Consider the following 26,752-nt stretch of genomic DNA (forward strand, 5'->3'; position numbering starts at 1 on the left):
TCTTTCGGCTCCATGCATCTTTCTTTTTGCTATGAACAAGACAAAATTGTGATATAACCTGTTCCTTCCACATCACATGGTGCCACCCAGCTCTTGATAGTACTTTTACTTAGATAAATATCCAGGCTTGATTTATTTCTGCAATACTCTCTGACAGTGTGCTGTGAAATGGTTAGCTGGTAAATTTGAGACAGAACTTAATGATTGTGGGAAGACTTTGGGGAAGAACATCGTGTAGGTCTGAATATGGCTTCTCCTGCCCCTTTGTTAGGCTCAGATCTCAATATGGATAATGCCATTGTCGTGTTGCTCTCCAGCCCTCATTTTTCTTCGCATTGCATCAGAACTACTCTTCTCTGGTTCAAAGATCTAGATCTTTCAGGACGCTAATCAACACGTAAAATCGTAGCGTTCACAGAGGGGTCCTAGCCTCCTCTCAGGTCCACAACTTTCTGCTACTGTTGGTTGCATGATAAACACTGGTTATCCATTTGAGAACATGTGCAGAGGTATAAATTTGTCGAGGATCACTGTGATAACCCGTCGGTTAAGGTGGCGTACCCGTCGGCAAGGGATGGAGCAGTCGCTGACAGGCCTATCAATGTTCGCCTTGTGAGCGCCGTACGCTTTAGACGACTGAGCGCCTGACACCAAGCCAGCTTTTTGAAGATGCAGGTGCAATGGCCGATGGACAGTGGATTTTTACTGACTGAAAGTGAAAGGCATGTTTAATGTACGCGATTAAGATTTTTTTTTTCTTCAGTTTTGCATATTATTTATATTGGATTTAGTAAGAAAAATGGTTTACAGAAAATGCAACTCAAATATAAACTTCGAAAGAACAATTTTTTTTTTATCAAGCATAATGACACGGAAGTTGTCTGTATAGTCGTCAATTTAAGTTAGATTTATTCGATTAATTTATCCTATCAAGTAATTTAGGCGGATTAGATTAAAATTTTATCAATTTATTTTAAGATGAGTTCAGATGAATTTATTCGTTTAGGTTCACAATCTGTGTGGGTTGGCCCGTAGCGGATTTATTAGTTTGAATTAATTAGTTTGATTCATTTAAATTATAATTTAAATTTAAAAATTATAATTTTATAATTCAAATTTAAAATTTTTAATTTTTTAATATTTTTTATATTTTTTAACAGACTCATGGATTAGTTGGTTCGCCTAATCCGTGGTATGTTTTAAATTGGATTGGGTTAGAGATTTCCTAACTCGCCAAGTTGGTGGGTTGGCCCACTCCCGCCCTGCCATATGATGAGCCCATCATGGGTTTGATCCGCCTTCTCATGGATTGATCCATTTAACAGCTCTAGTTGCCTGAGATCGAACAAGATTATTTGAGAAATGAAAGATTATAAAAAAATTTAAAAAAATAAATATGAAAAATTTCAAAAACGAAGATAAATTATGACCACACCGTCTCTAAAATTTGTTTTTTAAAAAAAAAAATTCAATAATTAAAAATTATTAAAAATAATTAAACATGTATATAAATAGATTTTAAATTAAATTTTAATTTAAAAAATTAAAAATATCTTTAAAATTAAAAATTATTATAAATAATAAAAAAATATATTCAAATCTCTGAAAAGACATTATTAAATCATGTGTAATGAGTCCACGAGTGAATTAGTATGAGTTAAGAGTGGAAATCGATCACATCTTGTTTTAATATTTAAGTTAAAAGTTATAATCTATTATTTTTTAAAGAGCTTCAATTAAAAATTGATTGCGTTTTATTTTAATATCGAGTAAAAGAAATTATAATCTATTAAAATTTACATATAATACAAAAAAAAAAAGATGTCAAATATGGTGAGACATGCTTTGCTGTAGATTGTGTCTCCACGCTAGATTAAATCAGTATCACATGTGCTAAATTCGCTCAATATTTTAAATATTATTATTAATTATTAATATTACATTATTTTTAATAATATTTAATAAATTTTTATGCCATTTATTTTATAATTTTAAATTTTTTTATAAAAATTTATATGTTAAATAATATTTAAAAAATTAGTCGATTTTAGAATTTTAAATTTAGGTTGAGATATAAATCTTGCTTTTGCCAATATGATATTCAGTTTTTTTACATGGTCATGTTCAACTGCTTGTCGTTAAAAACATAATGTGCTTTAATTTCTTAATTCAAAGGAATCAACCACATAGACTTAGTCAATATTTTAAAATCCATATATATATATATAATAAAAATCCCATTTCAATGGGTAAATTTGATAAAAGTCGTTCATGATTATTTAAAATCAATGTTTTGCTTAAAAAAATATAGTGTATCATTTTTTTCATTATCATATTTATCTATCTTCTACACTTAACTAATTACATTCTTTATATTTGTATATAATTTTTAATAGTGTAAAATTATATTTTAGATATTTTAACAAAATATATTAGAAACTTTTATTTTTTAAATTTTTTTACGATAAGATATTAGTTGTAAAATTATATTTTAAGATATGCTTTAGCATTTTTTTTTGACAACGTTTATTAAATTTCGAATTAAAAAGTCCCCTTTAGACTATTTTCGTGCCTTGTTTATATTAAGAAATCTCTTTAATATTATAATATATATATATATATTAAAAATTAATATTATTTTAATTAACTAAACATTCGTGTGCACGAAAAAAAATTAAATGTTTGGGGGGCATTTTGGAAATTACCTGAGAAATGTTTTAAAATTTTGGAAAAGGAAGAAGCTCATGATTAATGAATTCGACCTGGCAGATGGCTAAGGATAAGCTTATAAATTTTATCCCTTCGCTGCCACGATCCTCGCCTCTGTGCTCTGCTTCCGCTACTCGCTTTCTGTTGCCTTTTCAAGCCGGCCATTTTTTCCCTTGCTTGCAATGCTCGCTTCGCCTCTATGCTCGCCTCGCCCCGCGTAATCCCATGGGCGATCCCGACCCAAATCCGCCCTTCGATCCGTCGATCGCCTGAAACAACGCTTTCACCGCCCTAGAATCGAGTTCCTTGTTCTTCTTTACCGGTTTTCTAGGGGTGTTCGGGGTTTGGATCGTTGAATGGCGATGGAAGAAGATGCCGAGAGCTGCGGAAGCTGGGCCGAGGTGGATTCTTCTCACGCCCGTCCACGGAGGCAGCATCATCAGCGGCAACGACATAAGTTGGACGTGTATAATGAGGTCCTCCGCCGCCTGAGGGAAGCCGGCCGACTGGATTTGCAGTCTCCGTCCTTCGAGGATGAGTTGTGGAACCACTTCAATCGTCTTCCAGCACGGTCGATCCGTCTCCCATCCCGAACTACTTGACATTCTCTCTGTTTTTATGGCCGATCTGGGTCTAGAAGATTTCTCTTGATTCGTTTTCTTGCGAGTGTTTTAAGGTTCTCGACTTTGTAATTCTCTGCTTGATTCCTTATTGAGTCTTAGTAGCTGTTGCTGCTGTTAACGCGGATACGTATCTAGAAATAGAATTGCTGTCCACTGATGTTATTAATGAACATTAGTTGGTTTTTGCAAAATATGATGCATGCTTAATCTTTGTCTTTTTCTTTGTTCCAGTTATGCCCTGGATGTAAACGTTGAGAGAGCCGAAGATGTGTTGACTCATAAAAGGTTGTTGGAACTTGCTGAAGAGCCCGCAAACAGGCCTGTTTTTGCTGTGCGTTTGGTGCAGGTAATATCTTCGACACCCTACTTTATATGAGTGTCAAATTTTGCTTCAGTACTAGACAGAGGATGAATCCAGTGTCATGCATTCTAAACATCAGAATAAGTGCTTTATTAAACCTTCAGATTTACTTGCTGCAATTAAGTGCTCTCATGCTGGGAAAAAAAGGTGTAACCTTCATGTGCAGCTTGCATGTCGCGGACACAGGTTTTATTTGACTAATTTGTCGTCGCCAACATCCTGCTTATGAAAATGTTGACATGAGCTAACATTGTTATATCTAAGATTTCTGAAAACACTTTTTGGATTTTGCAAACATTATCATTTCACCCTATATAAGTAGTAGCTGAGTTTTATTCAGATATTACTACATAAAGAAGAATTAATATGAGTATTTTTTTTGGGTTTTCCTTTGACAAAGTAGTCACGTGCTTTCAAGTTTCAAATACTCGTACGCTTGCTAGTTTATATTTTTTGGTACAGTTTTCACCCTTGTAAATTTTCAGCGGGGAGCTTTTCTTCTGATATTTGACTTCACCTAACATGGTTTTATTATGCACAAGAATATTACACATGATTGTCGATATTGTTTTCAGGAGGGGAATCATTATCTGTTTTGTCAAGCTTGATTTTTATGATTCCCACTCCCCACGGATCTCCATCAATTTTATTTTTTAATTTTAGAAATTGTCTTAAAATTCAAACATACATGTAATTAATACATAATGAAATTGGAATTCCTGTTTCTTTTAAGAATTTGTGACAGTTTGCTGGTGAAGTGGTGATTATATTTTTTATGTTTGATTGGGAAGTTAAATTAATATGGAGTGAAAATTTTTTATTGTGTTCAAGTAGATGTATTTTTACAATTAAGAAAAAATGTGCAGATATTTGCTTTATATCACAACAAGGACATAGGAAAATATGATTCACTTTGGTGTAAAGTTAATTGGACCTTAGTTATCCATAATTTTATCATACATCTTAATATGGATTAACAACTTTACCTTCTCAAGCTTCCACATGATAATAGACCTCTTCAAATATTCTACTCAAGTTCCTCCTTCAACCTATTGGTGGTTTATTAATAATCGTTTAACTTGATCAATTGCTTCTCTAGGTTTTTCCTGATCCTGATCAAAATCAAGATGTTAATTCTGATTCTAATGCACTGAAAATAGAAGATGGTCAATCAACTTCCTCTTACTTCAGGCATAGGTATAATTTTGGTTTCAATGTTTTCCATCAGGTGAAATTGTCTCTAGCCCTATAAACTTGTTTTCTAACTTTATTAATTAAGCTTCAATTCCCACTTATTTTTCTTGTACCTATTTCTGTATTCAAAATAATGTTATTCTACACTTGTTTTTCTCTCAGTGTCCATCCTCCTCCTGCCTTTGGTTCTTCCCCTAATCTGGAAGCTCTTGCTCTTGAAGCCACCAGACAAGATGCTCAAGATGGCAATAGTGTCAACAACTTTTCACATTTGCCCAGGTTTTGCACTAGTTGCCTTTTTTTTTAAAATTTATTTATTCAATCTCTTGATTCAGGTTTTTATTCTGGAATTTTCTGTAAAGGAAACCAAATGAGAGCATTGAAATTTTATACAACATTCCTGTCATTAACATTTGATTGCACTTTAAAATCATTATTGTACTAGCTGTTTCAGGTAGTTGCAAAGTAATGGGAAGTTATTGCCCATGTATTGTCACTGTTAGAGATCTAATTCTAAATATTAACATTGATGAATCATAAACATAGGTAGAAGGGACTACTTGGGTAGAATCAAAGTGTTTTTGCACAAATTAACTCTTTTTAGTAAAAAGAAAAACATTAGACGTTTTGTGGGAGTTTTAAGAAAGAAGGTTATTTAGTTTTTTTCAACTTAGAAAAACATATTTTTTGAGTTAAAAAAAAACTCATCTAAGTGCTTCTATGTAGAAAAAGTTAAAAAGACCCATCAAATGCAAAAGCCCCTTAATCACCATTTTAATCCATTTCAACTCAAAAATAATTTCTATATATACCTTTAATTTTTCACAAATCTGCAGTTTTTTTTTTGTAAAAATGATAGTTTTAACCATCACAATTAAGAATAAAAATGTTAATATTATTATATCAAGGATGTTTTATGACAGATTTTCCAATTGGTGTAACTAAATTCATTAGGTTTCTCTACAAGTGCACCTAAGTTTCTCTTTTAGCCAATAATGCACACTATTTGTTTTTCCCCAAATCACACACCAAGGGTATTTTCATATGTTAAAAGAGGAGGTATTTGATTTGGTAAAAGACAAAGTAGGGTGCATGATCTAGGGGAAAGATAAAACTTAGATGCATCCATTGGGAAATATGCTAAGTTGAATTGTTTTAGTAATCCATTCTATTCCTTTTAGAATCCTCATGTACTTCTGAGTTTGAGTCTATTATTTGGTTGCTTCTAATTCAACTCCTTTGTTTTACCATTACCTTCTCATGCAAGATTGTGAGACCTACACCATTAATGATCTACAATAGACAACAACCATGAAAATTTGCTACTTACTTAGTAACACCTTCTATTCTAGATCCATCCTCTAATTTGAAACTTCCTTTTTCTCTTGAAAGGTACTCAACTTTTTAGATGCATTTTCATTTCAATGGTGCAAGCTTTGAAATCTCATTTTGAGTTGGGCTTTTAATCCCAGCCAAAATGAGGCGGTGTTAGTGTCATGTTAGATGCCCTGACATGTATGCCAGAGAATAGAGGAGGAGGAGATGAGGAATAAGGGAAGAGAAACTCTTTATTTTGGACATTGAGCCTAATTTACGTATGCAAACATGCTTCGTTTCCATGAGGCTCCTTTTGTGATAGGACGAACACAAGGTTGCTTTTGCATCAGGAAGAGAAGTTTTAGGTTTTGAGGACACATTGACACATCATGCCATAGACTTTTGCTCATTCCTTCATGGACATAGGTAGAAGTTTAGAACCTCACGAACACAAGGGAAACTCAAAATTCTCACATGACCTCCTCAACACTTCATGACATCTTGGCAAACATAGGTGCCAGGTTAAACCTCATGTGACCTTGCTGAACACTTTGTGATGTTGTAGAATTCTCGCATAGATCCTTGCTGATATTTCAGAATGCTCATGCAACCTCACTGACATGGAAGAAGCCCTTGCACAACCTTCGTCCATCATCGTAGCTATGCCATGATCTTGAGCTTGTTCCGTCTACTAATCGGTGAGTGTAATGGACTAATGGTAAATCTCATTCATGCTAACCGACATAAAACATATTTAAAACCTTGTGAAGGTGGAGATAGGAAAAATGAACATATATAAACATGATGGATGGACTTGCTTGTAAACACCATATATATAAGTTATTGTTTAAATTTACATTTATGAATAAAAAATAATGATAGAATTTATTACCTGGTAGAAAATAGTGGATGTGTATATAGATACGATGAAAGACAATCTTTACTTGTGAATGGTCAAAGAAAGAGGGTGGTTGAGCTAGAAATGACAGACTTCAGTTGTTCATTCATTCACAGTTAAATTATGCAACATGACAGAAAACTAGCATGGTTGTTCATTTCTCTGAATTTGGAATGATGGCCTAAGAATCTAAAATTCCTTGAATAGTTATCTTGGCATGCTGGAAGAATTGATCTGGCCTGACTGTCTTTATAATGTCAGCGGTTAAATTAGGAAAAATAAGCCAGGGTTAGCAACTTGAAAATTTATCGATGTATCTGGAATAAGATAAATAAGATCTATATACTACGTTTTGTCTCTGTTAGTAGCTTCTAAATACAGGAAATTAAGTGTATCTTGGAGGACAGTATTATATCTCATTTTGTGGATATCTACACAATTGGGTGGTGGTCTAGAAATTACATGTTCTATCTACATATGAATTTTGTTTGTTGTCCATATAATTCTATTCAATATTATATTCTAAGAAGCTAAAAAACATGTTGTGAGTTTGATTGAAGTGGATGTTTGCTTATTTATTCTGTATGACTCTAGTTATTCTCTCATTTTAATTTGTTCTCTAGTATGAAAACTTCCATTGAAGTTAATAATTTGGCATCAGAATTATAATCTTGGCATGTGATTTTACTATGTTCTTCTACATGTATCTCATATTTTTAGCATTGAAATACAAATTTGTTTGGTTGCAGGCCAATGCATGAAATCACTTTTTCCACTCATGACAAACCCAAGCTTTTAAGTTTGGTACTAAGTACTTCTCCAATCAGTTCTGCAACTCATGTTCTTAATATATATTTCCACATATGTGGAATGCTCCTTTTGATATTTTTTGTTTGTTGTATTTGTTAAACACCTATTTTGTTATTATTTGGTGAACATGCTAATCTATGCAAAATGCATGAAGTAAGTTTTTCCAATCACGACTAAGGAATAATGGGATAGATATTCACTATACCTGTATTAGCTCCTTCTACCCATGTGTGTAAATTATGAGTATTTAGAGATTACCTTGATATGTTTACTATATTACAACTAGGTCCTCAACATACTCCATTGATGTTACAGAAACACATCTTCTTACAAATATGACCTTGAGGACCACTTGTAAGCTTGATTTAGCAACTCTCCCAATGATCCTTGGAATCAGCAAAAGATATAATAATCTCCTTATATAGCATATTCTCCTTGACAAATTAGTTATCTATGATTATGTGTTATCTAGTAAAAAATTGAGTTTGAAACAATTTACATGACAGCTTGGTCATCACAATCAAACTGTATAATTTAATAAGATTTGTATGCAGCTTAATCATTGGTTGTTTGAGTCAAATAAACTCACGTGTCCTGGCACACATTGTATTTGTCATATGGTTAAAACTATATGACGGTGTTTATTCTTTTGCAATTCATTGAGCTTTAAGCCTATCAACTAAACCAGCAAGGGATGTTTTAACAGTGAATCCCCGTTTGCGAGTGGTAATAGACTTTCCTACAGGTGGAAAAATTAGTTCTTTTGTACAACCTACTAGTGTGCCCCTAATTTGAACCGATATAACCTCTAAGGCAACCTGAGAAATTTAATTAAAGCAAAAGAGAAAAGAAAAGCTAACTAGTTAGTGTTTTGGTGATGATGTGGTAGTGTACCTGTCTTTCTGGATGCAATAAGGTCAAAATTGGAGTGGAGAACATTGTTGTAGTTTCATAGTGGTTAAGTTTATTGTGTTAGTCATTTTGCAATAAAATATGGTGGGAACACATTGAAATATGAACAAGAATTACCTTAGCTACAAATTGAGTGTGGCTTAATATCTCAATGAAACATGAGATTATGTTCTTAGCTTAGCATGAAAGTAGGAAAAACAGAGAGGTGTTTGATCATTGTGAGCAAATCATGTTATTCTCTAGCGTTGATGCATATGCTCATCTGTTGGCTATTCCTAATCTGCAATTTCCTGTTATTCCACTTCATGCAAGTGCCAGTCTAAAAGGTACAGGGCCATCAATGAAAGTTGCAAATTTCACGAAACTCAATTTTTAGAAGAAACATGACCCACCCGGACCACCTTCAATGATGAGAGGGACCATTGGCAAGAGGAACAATAATATTACCAAATATATGCTCAGGGCCTCCTAAATTTAGAATTTAGGTTGTTATTAAGAAATAGATGATGAATAGTGAAACAACCTCCGCTCGCCAAGATGGTTGTAGGCTAGGCTAGGGTGATAGTTGGCCTGGTGCTGGGGGTTTTCATATTTTGTAAAATATCTCCTTCACATGTTCTATTTTTCCATAGTGATTGCATTTGTGACAATCTTGTGCTTTAGATCCTCTATGATCACTATGAAGGCCATTTTATGATTGCTTCCAAATATCAAAACATACTGTCTTGGAGGGGTTGTGGCCCAAATCAAGTCACACCTTGTAAAGAATATAATGATGCTGCCATTGAAAAGCTAACATCTCTGTGGTTTGAATGGTAGTGCAACAACATCAATCCCACCTATGATTTGTGAAGAAGGTGCTCTAATTGCTAATATGAAGAATTGATCAAAGGAACTGATGTGAGATGCCATTGAAAAAACATCTCTGTGGACTGAAGGTAGTGCAACAACATCAATCAAGGAAGAAGAATTGTTAATATGAAGAATTGATCAAAGGAACTGATGTGAATAAAAAAAAAAACTCTGACAAACTGAGGAATAACAAACTCAGTTTGATGAAGAATCAGTGACAAGGAGTGCATTACTTTGGTTTGAAGGAGTAGACAAATGTGATTAGGATGGATGGAAGATTGGCAAAAAGCAGAAGTGAAGATATGGTGACACAGAAAGATGGATTTTGGTCAGAGGATGATGATGAAAATCTACAAGTTGCAGATGGAAAATCTCTTTGCTACTGGGAAGAAGTGAATAGAAAGCAATGTAGGAGGATAACTTTCTCTAGATGTGTCAAGGTATTATTTGTCATTGTAGAGGACTAAATATAAAAAGGAATTATATGCAAGACCAAACAATCTGCACATATGTATGTAGAAGGGAGGCCTACCTATGTCATGATGAATTTTTTCATTGATTCCACTTGCTAACAATTATCTTGTTGCAACCAAAGACCAAAACTCTAGCTTGGAACAACAAAATTGTAAACATTGCTTCTTGCTACGTGTCATGTCTTCATATTGCACCTTCATACACCTGGTATTAGTTGCTTACCAACAATTGGTTCTGTATCACATCATTTTCTTTTTCTTTGTACATGCATGCATATTGAATGTTTCTTAGTTTCTGAGATGCAAATACCAACATCTTGTTTAAAATACCATTCTATGCTGATTGGCACAAGCAAACCATCAACTGACACGCGATAACACCTGAGACGACAAGACTTCCTCGCATAACATTTCTTTTTCTTTCCTCTGCGCATGACAAGGACGATGACTGAAATGCTGAAACACATATGACAAAACTGCAACTAGTTTGCTAGGGATTCACTTGTGGCAGTGCCACTCAGAAGTCACAAATGCCACCTGATGGCACAACTTTAGGTAAAAGAGAGGGGAGAAGAGGTGAATCCCACTGCGGCTAGGTTCCTGCTGAATCTTCCACACCATCATCTTTTATGCGACTGGCTAGGGCAAATCTGGCATGTCTTCTGCAAGGTTAATCATTCCTGTTGCATCTTCCTTGTCATCCTATGTCTCATTGCACTTAGGACAAATCCTAGGATGAGGTAGGGCTCCCAGCTAAACCGTACTTTTGATTCTTCGTTCATTGTTGTTGGTTATTCCACAAACTTGCCACCATGCCTTTTTCTTCTTCTTCAATGAACCATAAGGCCCATGATCCTTTCTTCTTTAACTTCTTCCACAATCCATGATTATGCGCCTTCATCTTTTTCTTCTACTGCTATTGCTAGTTGCCTCCTCAATTCCTCTTGGCTCCCTACTCTTCCTCAATGGTGCCATTGGCACCACATGTTAGCACAACCGACACATACTGTTTGGTTCTAGCCAGGACTGAAATCCAACTCAGAATGAAATTTTAAACCTTGCATCTTCCTCTCTCATTACTGTTGTTTGTTGAATAAGCTGCAAAAATTTTGTTTTGTAAAATATTTTCCTAAAGTTGTGATTTATGGAATTGATCTGTACTACCACCCTTAGCAACTAAACAAGGATGTGCTGGCAGCAGTTGGATTGGCATTCTTCTCCATAATTAGTTACTATCTGATGCTTGAGTGGAACACTTTAGTATTTATTTGTAAAATTGAAATTTGTAGTATAATGTACACAAGAAATGAATTCTTTCTACTTGTAGCTTGATTATTTTATTTCTGAAATGACATTTCAGTCCTTTATTCCTTTTTTTTTCAATCTCTGCAAATGCTAGGTTTGAGTTTTTTTTTGTATTTGTTTGTTTATTAATTGTTTGTTTGTTTGTAATTGGGATCTGCTTTTAACATTCACTTGTAAGCTATTGGTCTAGTATTGAAGCCTTGTATACATCTAATATCATTATTATTTTTCCTCTACTGAATATTCTTAATGTCACTTAAGTAGTTCCTTGAGTTAGGAGAAGTTCATTGTTGTTTCTATGTTCAATCTTCTCAGAGGTTCCAATGGGTTGCTAGAACCTACAATTTGTGAGAACAGATAACAGAAACAAAAGATAGGCATTATTAAAATCCATGTTTCAGATTTGTGATTTTAAGTTGCATGCATTACAGTTCAACATAGCATCTTCATTTAATATCTATCATTCCTTTTTTCATTGCTTAATCTCTACTAAATGCTTGCCAATGTTTATGTGAACTAATCTTCCCCTTCACTTTGCATGTGTTGTGAAGTACTATATTATATATATTTTTTTATTTCAGCTAACTTCTTTGCTTGCTGAGCTTGGCCTTAATATTCAAGAAGCACATGCGTTCTCAACAAATGATGGTTACTCATTGGATGTATTCGTTGTTGAAGGTTGGCCTTATGAGGTACCTCATGTAGCTTGTTGTTGAATGTTGTCACTGTAAAATGCACTTTGCCATTCATTCTTCTTGAAGTAGACTAATGCCCTTCTGCATAATTGTCACCAGTATTCAGTGGATAGGCGAAGTCATGAGATTTGTGTAAATAACTCCTAATATGATGATTTTGGTTTCTGTTTGATTTATGGTATTAAGCAATTCTTTTCTTAGATACCCTAAAATTGAACATGTTCAGCAACTTTAAGGCACAAGAGATTTACAAAGTTGTAGATATATTGTAGACATCATTTTTAGATATAATTTCACGCTTAGACTACATAGCTTTATGGACTGGATTGAATAAATTATGAAATACTCATGGCAAGTTTGATTGATCAGACCTTTTCAGAAGTAGAAAATCTGATGGACCTTACTATTTGCCTTACGAGGGCAAGAGATTTACAAAGTTGATATATTGTAGACATTGTTTACAGAGATAATTTCACGCTTAGGCTACATAGCTTTGTGGAGTGGATCAACATAATCATGAAATACTCATGGTAAGTTTGATTAATCAGACCCTTTCAAAATTAGAAAATCTGATGGACCTTACTAGTTGCCTGATACATGTGGTGTGCTAGGAAACTTTTGGTCAAAATTAATTTTATAATTAAAGGAACACGTTTTTATTGCCAGTCATACTTTTGGAATTTAATTACATACTTTATGACAAATCTCTTCTCTAGAAATAATTATGCATTTATGATATAGAAAAATCACTTCTATTAGTTGAACCTTGGTACTAAAAAATTTCCAATATGTGACTAGTGCTTTGCCATTTTATCCTATTGAATCAACCTTCACTCTAGTACCACTTGTTGGGACTGATCCTACTTGGTGGTGCCTCAATTGATGGTACCTGCACAAAGTGCATAGCATGCTGTGTGCGCACCTGGTGTGTGATCCACGTTAACTCCTTAGATGCTAGAAACTGCAGCTGAGCCTAATGCGAGTATTGCCTATCTGTTGTGCTGGACCTTAACACCTCCATAACTAAGAGTATTGAAGAGGAGTTTCATTCATTATGCTGTGTTATTCTAACTGTGGAAGCAATTCAGATTGCTGTAATAAATGTGCTTTGTCTTTATTATATCTTCTTGCATACAATTGGAACTATGGTTTAAAAAAGTGTTTGCTTGAGCTACATACATATCTGCCTAGGTGGATTTAAATGGGACTGTATAGTCACTCATATGTCATCTGCAACATGCATATGTGATTGAAAAAAGCTCATATTTGTTTCATTTGAATTGATTTAGGCTGAACTAAGTTGATTTAAAAACCTATTTGATAACTTGTTATTCTTAATTTAAATGCTTATTTTGCTAGTGACAAACATTTTAATTGTAATTGTATGTTTGTTATATATTATCTAGTTCTGGACTAATATTGATCATTATATTTCATGTGTTTCTTGTATTGTATGAATTATTGTTCCATCCACTGACCAACATTGATACCGCCACTTACAGGCAAAAGTTGTCGAGGGTTTTTACAATGTTGGTGAGGTTGTGCGAGATGTCTACAAGGTCCCACTAGCTACGATGGCTCATGCTTGGCCTTGAGAGGTGGCTATGTGCCTAGACATATAGAGACAATAGGGGGAGAGTGAGCAGAAGAGAGATTGAGGGGGAGAGAAAAGAGCTCCCAGAGGGCAGGGAGAAGGAGACTGAAGCTTGCTGGGGATTTCAGTCTAGGGTGAAGGGTGTGCATGCATAGGTCTGATGACATTGAGAGGTAGAGGAAGAAGGGACTTTAGGAGAGGAGTGAGGAGAGAAAATGGACAAAGTGAGAGTAAGGAGAGTATAATGAAAGACATATATAATTTACAAGTGACTAAAGTTAAAAATTAAAATTTAATTCATTACAAGCATTTTTAACTTTGAGCATTAAGGTGATCAAATGAATCAACAAATACAAATAAAATAACATGTATTAGCAATCTAATTAATTATATAAAATAATTAATTAAAAGTTACAACTTATATTAAGTAAAATCAATATAATTGTTAATAATTCAATTAAATAAATATCAAAACCATACTGGCATAACACAGAATGGTTCTGAAACTATCATCTAGATAGAGATCCAAAACTCTTCCAGCATGGTACTAGATTTTAAACCTTGGTTGTCATATATATATTTTTCTATGTGGACATCTGAATTAGATGTGTTGATCACATAATGTGTTATAGAATTAATTTTTGTCATTATAATTTTTTTGATATCTTAATCCATATATGCCTCTGCATATGCTTTTGCATACTGCATATGTACTTAGCATGCACTTTTTGAAACCTTGATATTGGTTTGCACTAGGTATTGTTATGTGTAATCTATGTTTCTGTTTTAATTGTTAGAGGGCCATGCTTACTTACTCTTCAATTTGCAGGAAACAGAGCAACTGAGGGATTCGTTGCAGAAGGAAATTCTCAAGATGGGGGTAACTTCCTTTCTGTAATTCCTTTTCCTCCACTAGAGAATCTTTTGTGTAATTCTTCTTTGTTTATTAATTTGGATTTTCAGTGTCTTTTAACATGAAATTCTTGTTCACAACCTTTTGATTGATTGGAACTGAGCATGTGGAAGTGTGGAGGGGCAACCTCTCTGGGATGTTCCATTGGAAAATAATTGGAATAAGGTTTAGTTGGTTAGGGGAAATGGAAACTGAAGAGGTTAGGTTAGGGATTGTGTTGAAGTGGGCAGTTTGGGTGGTTTTTAACTGAGATTGAGGTGCAGGTCCCAAGACCAAAAGGACCAGGATCAGCTGGATTGAGTGCAGTTAAAAAGGGACTTGAAATTAAAGAGAGATTACCTCGTTGGGAAACAGAGAACTGATGAGCAGGGAGCTTTTCAGAGTTTGATGTAATAGTAAATGAGTAGAGTAAAAAAAACTAATGACTAGGGGGCTTTATATAGATAAGGTGTTGCTTGGTGTCAGACTAAACCTTTAATTAGATGCTTATTCAATGTCACCTTTAATGATGAAGAACCAAACGACATTTATTCAAGGAGATTAAAAGGGTCAAAGATGTCGCCTTGAACTTGATCTGAGGGGAAGTAACTAATGTGATTAAAAACCTCACTAATCTTATCTCTGGATGGTCAACATTACAGGGTAAAGTGCAGTGTTCCAGGAGAATAATGCTGTTCTAGTTTGGGAGTGGCACACACCTAGGGTAGGAGAAGTTGCAATGGAGAGTAGTTGGATTATCCATCAATATAGTGACGATCGGCAGGGCATCATTGAATAGGAACTCAAATCAAGGCTTGTAAAGGGGAACAACACTAATCATTCAGGGCTTGTTAATAAGCTGTAAGAGGCCAGGGAATTAACTCTAGCTTGGGTATCCTCCACCCCCACTTTATTTCACTTCAAGCTTTCTTCTTCAGTTTGGTTCACAACTGTCGGAGCCATCATTACCTGGGCTCCTTTCATTTGCCTATAATCCTTCTTTCAGGCCTGAGCCAAAACAACATAGCCAATTCTCAAGTCGAACAAGTTGAACTTCACTTCAATCCATGCCACTTCCTTTTGGCAAAATGAACTCAATTTACACAGGTTCCTTCCAACCTTACAACAAGTCAAATAGATTCCTGATTCCTTTCAACTTGGGCTCCTCTGACCCCATTCCTCAACTGAGGTCCAAGCCGACCCACAGGAGCTGGTAGACTTCTGTAATATGTTGTAAGTTTACTATAACAAATATAGATCAAATGCCATCTTTAGCAGTGTAATAAAATAGACAGCAACATCAGCTTAACATATATTCCAATTCCCGACTATTTTAGGAAATTTTCGTGAATCTTATCTTAAACGGAAGCTTTGTGTGAAGCTTTATATTTCTCTATCTAAATTAATAAGTAGGTCATTATGGGTGACAATTTTTCTCACAACAAATGTGTTTAAGATCCATATTTATGATTTTTGACATGCACTTAGGGTTTTTTGCCTCTATCTGGAGTCAACATTGGTGGTATTTGAAATTTTGAATATGTGATTTAATAGATTCTATTCAATTTGATGTAGATCAGTAGATGTCACCGTATTTCTTAATCTATCTCATAAATTGTCTAGTATTTATCAATCATAATGTCTTTTATACATTTGTTTTGTAAGATTGTGACAGTTAGGCTTCTGGTATGCAGAGACATACTTGGTCAAAGTCTCATTTGTTGTCTCCTCAAATTGAAAATCCACAACCTGGAGATAACTCTGTAGACCATGTTCTTATACCAACTGATGGAACTGATGTTTGGGAAATTGATTTTCAGCATTTGAAGTTTGGGAATAAAGTAGCATCTGGATCGCATGGTGACCTGTAAGTTTCTCTAGTGGACTAAATGCATAGTAGAGAGCAATCTAATGTTTATTTTTGTCCACTTAATTATTGTTGTGATTCATTTTCAGTTATCATGGAATGTACCACAACCAGGATGTGGCAATTAAAGTACTAAAGCCTGAGCTTCTAAATGTTGAAATGCAACGAGAATTTGCTCAGGAAGTATTTATAATGCGGTTTGTAAAATTCACTTATATCTTTTGGTGATAAGAGCTATAAGTTTTCCTGCATCCACTGGTTGAATGGATATTGCTCTATTAGAAGTCATAGGCAGGAGCCTCAGACATGATATGATTTTCTCTCATATCCTAGTGTACAAAGCAATACCTTAAATATAATTTTCAATGTTTTTCTTGACTCTATTAGTACATATTCTATAAGTATTCTTATCTATACAATATTGATCATTGGTAGAAAAATTTTTACAACCATAACACTTCAATGACTTCCTTGCTTTATCTTTAAACAAATACTTATGCTTCTTTTTAATTTTTACCCCTCTCTTTGCTGAGAAGTTTACTTAAAGTTCTGACTATACATAAAATATGGTCTAATAGATACCTAGATTTGCGCTTAAGATCTCGCTCTCACTCTTTCTCCATCATCTGGCAGCATAGACAATCATGTATCTTTGGTTATTCTCCATTTAGCAAGGTAACATCTGACGTTTGTTAAAAGCAACTAAAGAATGAGTAACTTTGTGATACTTTAAAAAAGAAAAATTTAATGATTGTTTCCAATAAAACCGTCCATTTGCAGAAATGGATAAAATCTTGATTAGTCCTGTTGTCTTCATCAAGTCATATTTTGTACAGTCACATCATAGAAGTCAATTGGTCATGTTCAGTTTGGTTGCATTCACAATCATTTGCAGTCGTAATTTGCAATTTGATTTTTATTCATCATGGTCATGTTTGTTTCTCAAGGGGAGCCTTGGGCGCAATGGTAAAGTTGCTGCCGTGTGACTTGATGGTCACGGGTTCGAGTTGCAAAAATAATTTCTTACAATGCAAGGCAAACCTGTGTACGATAGACCCAATGTAGTCCGATCCTTCTCGGGACCCTGCATTGATGGGAGTTGTGTGCACCAGATTGTCTTTTTTTTATAGTCATCTTTGTTTCTGCCATGAGACAGTCCTTTTGTCATTTTCTCACGGAGATTTGTTTACCCTTCTGTAAAAATTTTTAGATATTGCAGTTGTTCTAATGTATCATAAATATCTAATCAAATAATCTCCCTCCATGGTACTGCTTGCTTTTTAACCTCTGCATGCATATTCTGATTTCTCTTGATTTTACAGAAAGGTTAGGCACAAGAATGTGCTGCGGTTTTTTGGAGCTTGTACTAGACCTCCTACCTTATGTATTGTTACAGGTACTAAGATCCGCAAAGATTATGTATGGGTTTTCCTTTTCATTTTCAAGATGTAGATACAGTATCATTTCTCTCAAGATTTTTCCTCATCATTTCTGTACTTTGTTCCAGAATTTATGTCAAGGGGAAGTGTATATGACTATCTTCATAAACACAAAGGATTGTTCAAACTCCCAACTTTACTCCGAGTAGCAATTGATGTATCCAAGGGAATGAACTACTTGCACCAAAATAACATTATACACCGGGACCTAAAGGCTGCCAATCTTTTGATGGATGAGAACGAGGCAAGTGATATTCTTAATAATTTGTCTGTTGGTTGCTTTGGATTGGTTCTTTGAAGTTTCTGTAGCCAATCTGGTTATGGCTCCCTACTCTGTGTCTGTGTAGTTATCATATGCATGTGTAAGTGATTCCAGAAACATCATTCTTCATTAGAATCCTTGTAATCAGCCTTTCTACAACAGTTCTTAAATTGAAATATGGCATACATTTGGATGATTGGACAATTTGATGTGCTAACTTGGATTCAGATCTTTGATTTGGATATGATTATCCGATAGATCTAGGTGTCTTGCACATCATTTGTCCTGACCATTTTAGATGAGAAAAGTAACCTATTTACTTAACAGACCCAAATTTGTGGTTTTTCAATTGTCTAGATGCATAGGCCACCACTCACTCATGCTGCATCAAGCCTACTCCTAACCCTTGGTTCGATTCACCTGTGTAGAGGACAAATCTGCCTTCACCCTGAGGGGATAGCAAGGAAAGAAACACCAACTAACCTCTCCTTAACTTCCTGAAAACTGGCTTCACAAGCCTTGCCGTAAACAAATTTAATTCCTTTTCTAGTCAATTAAGTCAACGGTCCTGCAATCTTGGAGAAATCCTCTACGAAGGAATAATAGTAACTAGCCAAGCCATGAAAACTACAAACCTCTAGCATGGACTTGGGTCACTTGCACTTCTTGATTGCTTTATCTTCTACAGGTTGACAAAAATGCCTTCTTTATAAACAATATGCCTAAGAAAACTCACTGAAAATAATAACCAATTGTTCAACTTTACAATTCTCTTAAAGTCTCTATCAATACATACACAATACTTGCAATTGCTTCTCATGTTCTGCCTATTTTTAAACTAGATGTCATCAATGAAGACAATCATTAACTGATCCTAGTAGTCTGGGAACACTCTGTTCTTCAGATCCATATCCATATAAGAGTTGTTGGGGCATTAATGAGTTTGAAGAACATCACTAGAAATTCATGGCCATAATGAGTCTTGAATGTTGTCTTCTGAATGTTTGAATCTTGGGTCTTGAGTTGGTGATACTCTTACCTCAAATCAAATTGGAGCATATGCTAGTGCGGTTCAAGATAAAAAAATATATATGCACGGAAAGGGATAATTTTTACAGTCACCGTGTTCGGTTGCTTATAATCAATACAAAGTCTCAAAGTTCCATCATTCTTTTTAACAAAGAGAACCATAGCATCTCAAGGTGATATGCTTGGTGAGATGAAATCCTTATCAAATAATTCATGCAACTAAACTATCATCTCCTCTAATTCCTTTGGCGTCATAGGTTATGCATCAGAAGCCTCCATGCTAATAATTGATAAGAGGAAAACTTTCCTCCCTCTAGATGGTACTGAGATGATAGTTAGACTTTGTTGCTGAAGGCCTTCAAGTAACATGTGCTTTCAAATGCCTCCTTAAGCTACCTCCACAAAATGAGTTCAGGCTCAAAAGTCTGTCCTTAGAAGATTAGTAGCCAACTGGGTCTTCTCCACATCCCTATAGGAGTATTTTTGTAAATCATAAAGGCATGCACAAGCCTCCCACAAATCAGTAGTACACAAATTGCTCCTTTGTCAACTTTGTAACCTGAAATATTTTTGCCATGCTAACTGGGATCCTTCCAGTAGGTGTGCCAAATTTATGGCTTCTCTGAATTAGTTTCTGACTAACCTTATTGGGCTCATGGTCAGCTTGGTGTTTGATACCTCCTACCATTACAGGGACGTGTCTTGTGGTCATTGGCATAGGAGAGGCCTATTCAAGTAACAAAGTGGAAAGATACATCTCTTGTAAAATAAATTATTGAACTTTTTTTTTTCCTGATTATGCACCACGAGCTTTATTTCCTGAGGTAGGGGTTGTTGATTTAGCACTCCATTCGACATGCTTGATCTTAACTTAGCTCACCTATAGGATTACCTCTTTATTAATTTATCTAAAGGGTAAATTTATTATTTGACTACTCCGCTCCATTCTAGTTAGGGGTGTAAAAGAACTGAGCTAAGCTGAGCTTAACTATGTTCAAGCTTGTTTATTTTCTTATTGAATCCATTCAAAGTTATTTATTAAAATTTTTTCATGCTCGAGCTGAGCTTGAGTTTTTTATTGAGCTCAATTAATAGCATTGTTGTCCTTATAACTTAGATAAATGTTTATCTAATACATAAAAGTTATATTATTTCCTTATTTTTAACATATTATGAATAATTTAAGATTGTAAAACTTTATAAATTACTATTTAATAAAAAATTAAGAAATAAATTTAAAATTAAAATTTACACAAATTAACAAGTTTATTCATAAATTGCTCATGAACATTAACGAACTGAGCTCATTAGCGTTCAAATTTGTTTGTTTAACATATTCTTTTACTATTACGAACATAAACGAGTTTTATCAAACTAAACACCATGCTTGTTCACTAACGTCTAGTTCATTTATGTTCTTAATTCTAGTGAACCTCTTCATTAGAAGCCAGGTGATATTTGCAAATGTTGCTGGGAATTGCTTTAATCATTTGTGTTCTTTGTTCCTTGGGTAGTGTCTTTTGAAGACAATTTGGTATGTACGATTGTGTACATTATCTCAGTATATATAGTTTCTTTAGTTTAAATGAGTGAAACATCAAAGATAAATCCGATTTGCTGTGGGAAATTGCAAAGTTACTTGCTTTTTTCAGTGCTCATTTACTAATTCATTTGGCAGGTTATTAAGGTTGCAGATTTTGGTGTTGCACGTGTTAAAGCTGAGTCTGGAGTTATGACTGCTGAAACAGGAACTTATCGTTGGATGGCACCTGAGGTATTATCTAGAATCAATTTTACTAAAATATTAGATTTTCTTTCATTTTTCCATCTTCTCTTCTCTGTGAACACATGGTGCAGTCAATTATACAACCCCAGGCAAGAAAACACAAAAAAAATTCATAAAGGCAACCAATTTTTATTAAATTGAGGATAATTAAAGACAATGGATTATGGTCTCTTTAAAGGCCTGGGAATGACTCAACATGGAAATAAATAAATTATTCCTTACTGTTACAGTGAAGTTGCAATAGATTGTAGAAGTCTGCTAGCTATGGTAATCTAGCGTTGACTTCCATGGGAACAACGATAGAGGAGTTCAAGTGAGTGGAGTTTGGTCTAAATGAGGCTAAGTAGAGTTTAGTTCACTCAAATTGGATTCAGTTCAGTTGTGATTGCTGAGATGCTAATGTATCTTCAAGACTTCAACGCACCTGAATCACAAATGGTTTGGTTGAAGCTAGTTTTGCTCAGTTAAGGATTAAGTGCTTGGGTACGACTGGAGGATTTGTTGGTTCGGGGATGAATTGTATTGGGGTTTTGGGCTGAAGAAGCTTTTAGGGTTTATGGACTGAAAGTGGCGAAAAAGCTGAGAAAATTGCTGGAGTGAGGTTGAAGGATGTTTTAGTTGGAGAAGACTTCATTGCCTAGCACACAATCTCAGCCCCTCCAAAACTGGTTCGACACCTTCTCCTTTTATAGTCCTTAGGGTGTAAACTCCTCTAATAACGTCCAACCACTTATCAACCATCCATTAAAGGAATCAAGCTATGCTACGTTGCAACACCTCCATTCTCCCTAGCTGAGTGTTAATCCTGCCCTGGTTGTATGTCCTTAAATCTTTGTACTATCATTGGTTGAGTCTTACTCTATGCAAGTGTCAACCATCCAAATCCTTGGTTGGCAATTTTACCCATATCAGTTAATCACCTTGAATTGGATTCTATGAGCCATTTTCATAAAATTCAATACTACATTCTTTTGTTTCTTTTTTGAGAGGGTAAGGTGTAGTGGTTTGATTTATAACTATTTGCCCAGTTATTTTTTTATTGTTGCCCGAGAGCATGTTAACAAAGAAAAATTATGAGTTAGCTGTACAAAGTTGTGATTGGGAATTGTCATGCAGATGAGCCAATTCACATGTTAAAATCTCAGAAAATGTCATAGGGATCAAAATGAACTTTTCTCACCAAGCACTGATGCTCAGGCAACCGAACAACATTTTAAACCTTGAGTAAAACCATAAGCATAAAAAAACATGTCAAAATATCAACATAATCAACAACTTTATCTGAATTGTCACCGCTTAAGTGCTTATAAAAAAAATCCCAAGCTTTTGCAGAAGATGCTTATATGAGTTTAGAACACTTTGTCAAGGTTTCAGGAAATTATACCCAGTAGAAAATTCCTAGACATTCCAGCAAGACATTAGCTAAATTTCCAACAAAATCTTAATTAACACTTCACATTTCTCAAACCGAAATAACTAAAATAGCAAAAAATCTTGACTGATTGTTTCAAATAATTGACGTCTTGAATTGTAAACAAAGACCTGGAATCAACACCCATATCTCATAACTCAAATGTACTCAAACATAATGTCAGAAAACATAAATAATTACCTCATTTACTCTTGCAAAAGAATTTTCATATGAACATGGTGCTTGTGGGTCTCGCTACTAGGTGTGTTGTAAACCTCCAACACTTAAAACATTGGAAACGACATAGGAATAATTATGGCAATGTTGGTAGGTTACATATGAAAGATATGTTTGCTAAATTTTATGCGTTAAGACCAACTCCACTTCTACTTGATGCATCTATGTTTTTTTCCAACCTATGTACATATCTTGCCACTTAAAGCCATACAAAATCCTCTAAAATTGTTTCAAATTAAAACTCAGTTTCAACCTCAAGTCACATTTGACTCTTCCACTGAAGTATATTTGACTATCACAGAAATACACCCCAAATCTTTCTGCCCCGCAATGTAACTTTCTAAGCATCTAAGAACTCTCCTACTGTATTTCTAGTATAACAGAAATCATGTATCTCAATTCTTGATCATCTCTATTTCTCATTACACATTACCTCTCTCAAGCTATGTGTATTTCTTCAATCTTGGGAGACTCAAGTTTGTGAGAAGCATTTGGTCGCAAGTTAATGTCACCCTTACCTTTGTCCTCAATAGTCTCTAATTAATGAAGAGATACTCTTGCTAACATGCACCTCCCCTAACATGCATTCTCTCTATATTGATCATTCTTGTTGATCCGTAAACAACACATCACAAAGAATATGATAAACATAAACATTAGTCATAATTAAGTAAACCAAAAATCAACTTAGAATTTAGAAGCAAATTACAAGCCTTAGTCGACATAAGCATGTGGGATAATAGGAAATTAAAAGATAGCTGTCTTTTTTAGTGAACAAATAGAAAAAATATGATTAGGACCTTTATAGACTTCACAATAGTATGGTCTTATAGGACTTGTGCAAACTAAACTATGCATGCTGGAAATAGTAAATAAAATTATATTTCCAACCAATTAGAAATAAAAGGAAATTGAGGTTTAGATCCTGAACCAGTTTATTTTTTAGATGGTCTATTTTTATTTGTATCATTCTAATACTCATCTTAGAGGCTACATACCATTCTCAATTCTCTTCTCTTGTTTGGTTTTATTTGGGTCACTATACAAAAATGAAAACTTCACTCTCTATTTCTATAGACCACAACTCTGTCTCCATTTGTTCAGAACACAAGTCATCCTAAAAACTACTCTCTTCCCCATGATGCTCCATAAGAACCAAGCCTTCTCCTTTGTGGTGTATACTTCGTCCAAAGGATGAGCTCAAGCTCCATATCTTTCACAATCCTATGGTTGCATAAACACAAAAGGCCCAAGCTTCTTGATCTTAATCCTCAGATTACTTGGAACACTTGGACGTAATCAATCAGATGGGTGGTTGACCTCTCAATTTATCACCAAATCGATGAACCAGTCAATCACTTGGTCGGTGTTCAATTGACCTTATTGTCAATTGCTCGGCAGAACAAAGTTCTTCCTCTATTACTTCCATTTCTATTTTTCTCTTCTCACCCTCAACAATCGACAAAATGTTGTGAAATCCTCCAAAATTCATATGGTCTCAACATAATAGCAACCATAAGAAAATTATCATGTCTTAGAAATACTTGAAATCAAAAGGAATTGATCATAACTCAAGGAAACACGATGACTCAAAAGAAGACTTTTGTTCCCGGCCTGGCACTAAAATCTCTAGAATTCGAGAAAAATCTCCAAAACCCCTCTCAACCAGGAGATGTGGCCCTTCTCTCATGCTTCACGACATCTGCCACTTGTCTCTTTGCTCTTCAATGATGTACAAAAACAACACTCGTCAACCTCTCTTATAAATTAGAGTAGAATATGTTTCAGATTAGCTCATCCCTTTAAATCCAATCACTCTTCCATGTTTTTAGGTTTATAACTTGATCTAATAACTTGTAACTTGTCCTCCAATATTAATTTAAGCCCTCTAATCTAAATTAAATTTAAAACAAATCAGATAAAAGTTAGATAACTTATGTAACAGATGGGTAAAAATGCTCACATGGTTTTGAAGGGAGACAAAATGGCTCAACGTCTCTGTATGTCTGTAAACAGCACATTTATGTTATTCCAAATAAACATGGATATTATTGTTCTTTGGTAGTTAGGGTTGTAAATGATCGAGTGATACTGATATGCTCAACTATTGACCTACCAGAAGGTGTTATTTAACTTAGCTGTAAAGGCCTTGGCTACTGTTGTGCAAGGATTTGGAGGCAAGTTTAGCTGCAGATTTCTATTTCTCTATTTTAAAAATTGAATTTGTTAAGCCAGATCACTACTTGTCAGCAGCACATTCTTTTTCTTTAATCAATGCTTGTATTTAAATGGCAGAATTAAATATAATTATGGACATTTCATAAAGAAACTGAAGCAGCATGAAGAAATAAAAATTTTGTATGCAATTCAATTAAATTCCAAAATTTCATGAAGAAATAAAAAGTGTGAATGCAATTTAATTTAATTCCAACATTGCACTTACAATTTGCTGGGCCATATAATTAAACTGAACAGGCATCAACTGACAGCATTAACAAACTGCATCAGTCCCCATTATTTGGGATTTTCTATATGGATCTCATCCTTCTATTCACTAGTAAATCAAACAGAACATATAAAATAGAAGGGCATCAATTAGCAAGTAGCTCTTTTTCAATCCCTTGGCACACATATATATCATGTACCATGTACTGTTTAAGTAGGTTGATGAATGTTTGCTTTCTGGTGTCTGTGTGTGCATTCATGTGTTGAGTGCGGGTGCATGTTTAAATTAATGTATTTGTATAAAATATCTTGGTGGTGTATAACTTATTGGTAATCTTAGAGAGCTCTTCTAGGGTATTATGTAGCTTCATTATATTTGATCTGTGTTTCTTACATGTAGTATATCGAAGAAATTCACCTTACTCTAAATTTAGGTGATAGAACACAAGCCCTATGATCACAAAGCTGATGTTTTTAGCTTTGGAATAGTCTTGTGGGAACTGCTTACAGCTAAGGTAACTGGCATTTGCAGCATGAACTTTTATTATTTTCTACACAATTTAAACTTTAGAACAAGTTTATTGTGCTTTTTTTTTTTTTCTATCCAGCTTCCCTATGAATATTTAACACCACTACAAGCAGCTGTTGGTGTGGTTCAAAAGGTATACCTCCAGTTTAATTGTGCAAGGATAATAACTTTCAATAGAAATCTATACATAGGAAACAATAAGTTCATTAATATCCATTATTACACTTCTACACTAGAAGAATCATATAATATATAGCACCTTGGCTACAATTTCACTATCCTACTAAAGATCTCTGTACTTTTGCATTATATTAGGTTAGAACCAATTGGCATAGACATGTTAAAAGCAGATGCTGATTTTAGGTGGAAAATCTGTTACCTCAAAAAAAAAAAAAAAAAATCTTTTGTTTACCAGCAATATAAATGAACATGGCTTCCTTTTCACTTATGTCTTCATAGTGTTCCCGTCATTGTGGACAAATTCATTACAAACTGGTTGATATATGGTGTTCTTGTTTAATGTAACATGCATATTATTTATTTATTTATTTGCAGGGTTTGAGACCTACCATCCCAAAAGATGCTCATCCAAAGCTTGCTGAGCTGCTGGAGAAGTGTTGGAAACAAAATCCTGTTGAGAGGCCTGATTTTTCAGAAATATTGGAGATACTAGAACTTATTGCTAAAGAGGTTTATCACTGAAGACAAATGATCTTTCTGAACCTTTAAAACATCAGGGTTAATTAATCTGAATTTTTGAACAGGTTGGGGAAGAATCCAATAATCGCTGCAAACAAAAGACTACCGGTGGGTTTCTTTCAGCTCTCAGGCGTGGCCATTGAAATTTCTAGATTGCAAGTCTACGCATGCTTGATCTCATCATCAGAATTTTCACATTGAGCTTGGCCACTCAGTCTTGTTCTGGTCTGTGAATCCATCTAATATGAATCATCTCGTGGGCAATCTGCTGGCATCGATAGGGTTAGTACCATTAGAAATGTACAGTGTTAAATTTGAGGCCCTTCTTTTTTGGTTTGCATATTTTGAGGAATTTTTTTAACGTTTTTCTCATCACTTTTCTGTTTTTATTTTTATTATTAGCACCTCTGCAA

At 34.6% G+C, this 26,752-nt stretch overlaps 1 protein-coding gene across 1 annotated transcript; it reads left to right on the top strand.

The window, feature by feature from the left end:
- Positions 1-2,817: 2,817 nt before the first annotated feature.
- Positions 2,818-26,752, top strand: LOC141828934 (serine/threonine-protein kinase STY46-like). Its single transcript, XM_074716325.1, has 16 exons — positions 2,818-3,280; positions 3,564-3,678; positions 4,793-4,890; positions 5,050-5,166; positions 7,852-7,906; positions 12,036-12,146; positions 14,573-14,623; positions 16,330-16,502; positions 16,592-16,699; positions 17,825-17,898; positions 18,010-18,185; positions 20,911-21,006; positions 25,546-25,626; positions 25,720-25,773; positions 26,196-26,330; positions 26,405-26,752. The coding sequence occupies exons 1-16, from the start codon at positions 3,066-3,068 to the stop codon at positions 26,480-26,482; spliced, it is 1,737 nt and encodes a 578-aa protein (XP_074572426.1). The 5' UTR covers positions 2,818-3,065; the 3' UTR covers positions 26,483-26,752.

This window comes from Curcuma longa, chromosome 5 (assembly GCF_044706935.1).
Source record: "Curcuma longa cultivar G26 ecotype Majalengka, Jawa Barat chromosome 5, ITB_CL_G26_1.1, whole genome shotgun sequence".
NCBI classification, from domain to species: domain Eukaryota; kingdom Viridiplantae; phylum Streptophyta; class Magnoliopsida; order Zingiberales; family Zingiberaceae; genus Curcuma; species Curcuma longa.

What these genes read in the sequence shown, in the direction of transcription:
- LOC141828934 (XM_074716325.1), top strand. Translation starts at nt 3,066, where the DNA reads ATGGCGATGGAAGAAGATGCCGAGAGCTGCGGAAGCTGGGCCGAGGTG. An exon ending in TTGAAGGTTGGCCTTATGAG is followed by an intron (nt 12,147 to 14,572) that starts GTACCTCATGTA and finishes TTCAATTTGCAG; the next exon opens with GAAACAGAGCAACTGAGGGA. An exon ending in CTGTTGGTGTGGTTCAAAAG is followed by an intron (nt 25,774 to 26,195) that starts GTATACCTCCAG and finishes ATTTATTTGCAG; the next exon opens with GGTTTGAGACCTACCATCCC.